Consider the following 1,120-nt stretch of genomic DNA (forward strand, 5'->3'; position numbering starts at 1 on the left):
AAACATTATCGTATTTCACATCACAGCCCCCCCCAAAAAAAAAAGAAAACGTATCCTAGAGCCACCGTATCCAGCGGTTAGGGCTAGGGTTAGGGTTACTGTATTATTATTATTATTATTATTATTATTATTATTATTATTATTATTATTATTATTTTATTTATTACCATTATTATTATTATTATTATCACAAATAAAATAATAATGATAATAAATAGATAACAATAAAAAAACAATAATAATAATAAATAAAAATATAAAATTAATAGCAATAAAAATAAATAAATGATAATAACAATAATAATAGATGATAATAATAATAATAATAATAATAATAATAATAATAATAATAAATAATAATGATAATAACAATATTAATAAAAATGAATCAATAATAGTAATAAAATAATAAAATAATAAGAAGAATAATAAAATAATAATAATCAAATAATAATAATAATAAAACTAAAAATAAATAAATACTAAATAATTATTAATAATAATACAATATAATAATAATAAATATAATATTAATAATGATAATAATAAACAAAAAATAATGATATAGTGTTTCAAATAACATAAAATATAACAAAATGCAGTATTTACTTTTGTAATGTTTTATTTTCAATTCTTGCATTAAAATAAAATGCTAAATAATAGATATAAGATAACAATCAATAAACCAAGTTGAGAGCCATGAGTATTCTGTGTACCACCAGGCGTAGGATATGGAGGATCTTTGTCATAAACTTGCCCTCTCAACACAGCAGAATGAAGAGGTAGAGACATGGGACCTTCCATGTAAATATGACCTGTATAATTGTAGGCCCATTCATCATCGACGAATACATAATTGGATTCGTTCATGGCTACAACACACGGAGAAATGTGACCACTTTTGAAGTTGTGACCTGTCAGTACGAACCTGTTAAAGATTGTGTTTGCACTGGTGATGTCAGTATCACACTTTTCGCCATCGCATTTTGACAAGGAGCACATCTGTATATAGAGTTTTCCCTGTATGACAGGGATGAAACCGCTGCTTACTCCAAGCGCGTATCTCTCCGTTGACGGTTGCCGATCATATTCTAAGCTGCAGCAGAAATCACCGTCACAA

At 25.7% G+C, this 1,120-nt stretch overlaps 1 protein-coding gene across 1 annotated transcript in view; it reads right to left on the reverse strand.

Annotated features, from left to right (window-relative positions):
* Positions 1-604: 604 nt before the first annotated feature.
* Positions 605-1,120, reverse strand: part of LOC145269655 (pantetheinase-like) — a 10,119-nt gene continuing 9,603 nt past the window's right edge. The window contains exon 2 of the mRNA XM_080125369.1: positions 605-1,120. This exon is cut by the window's right edge and continues 860 nt beyond it. Within this exon, the coding sequence (XP_079981495.1) occupies positions 640-1,120 (481 nt within the window). The 3' untranslated portion in view covers positions 605-639.

Source organism: Euprymna scolopes, chromosome 45 (assembly GCF_053919585.1).
Source record: "Euprymna scolopes isolate OS-2025 chromosome 45, ASM5391958v1, whole genome shotgun sequence".
NCBI lineage: Eukaryota > Metazoa > Mollusca > Cephalopoda > Sepiida > Sepiolidae > Euprymna > Euprymna scolopes.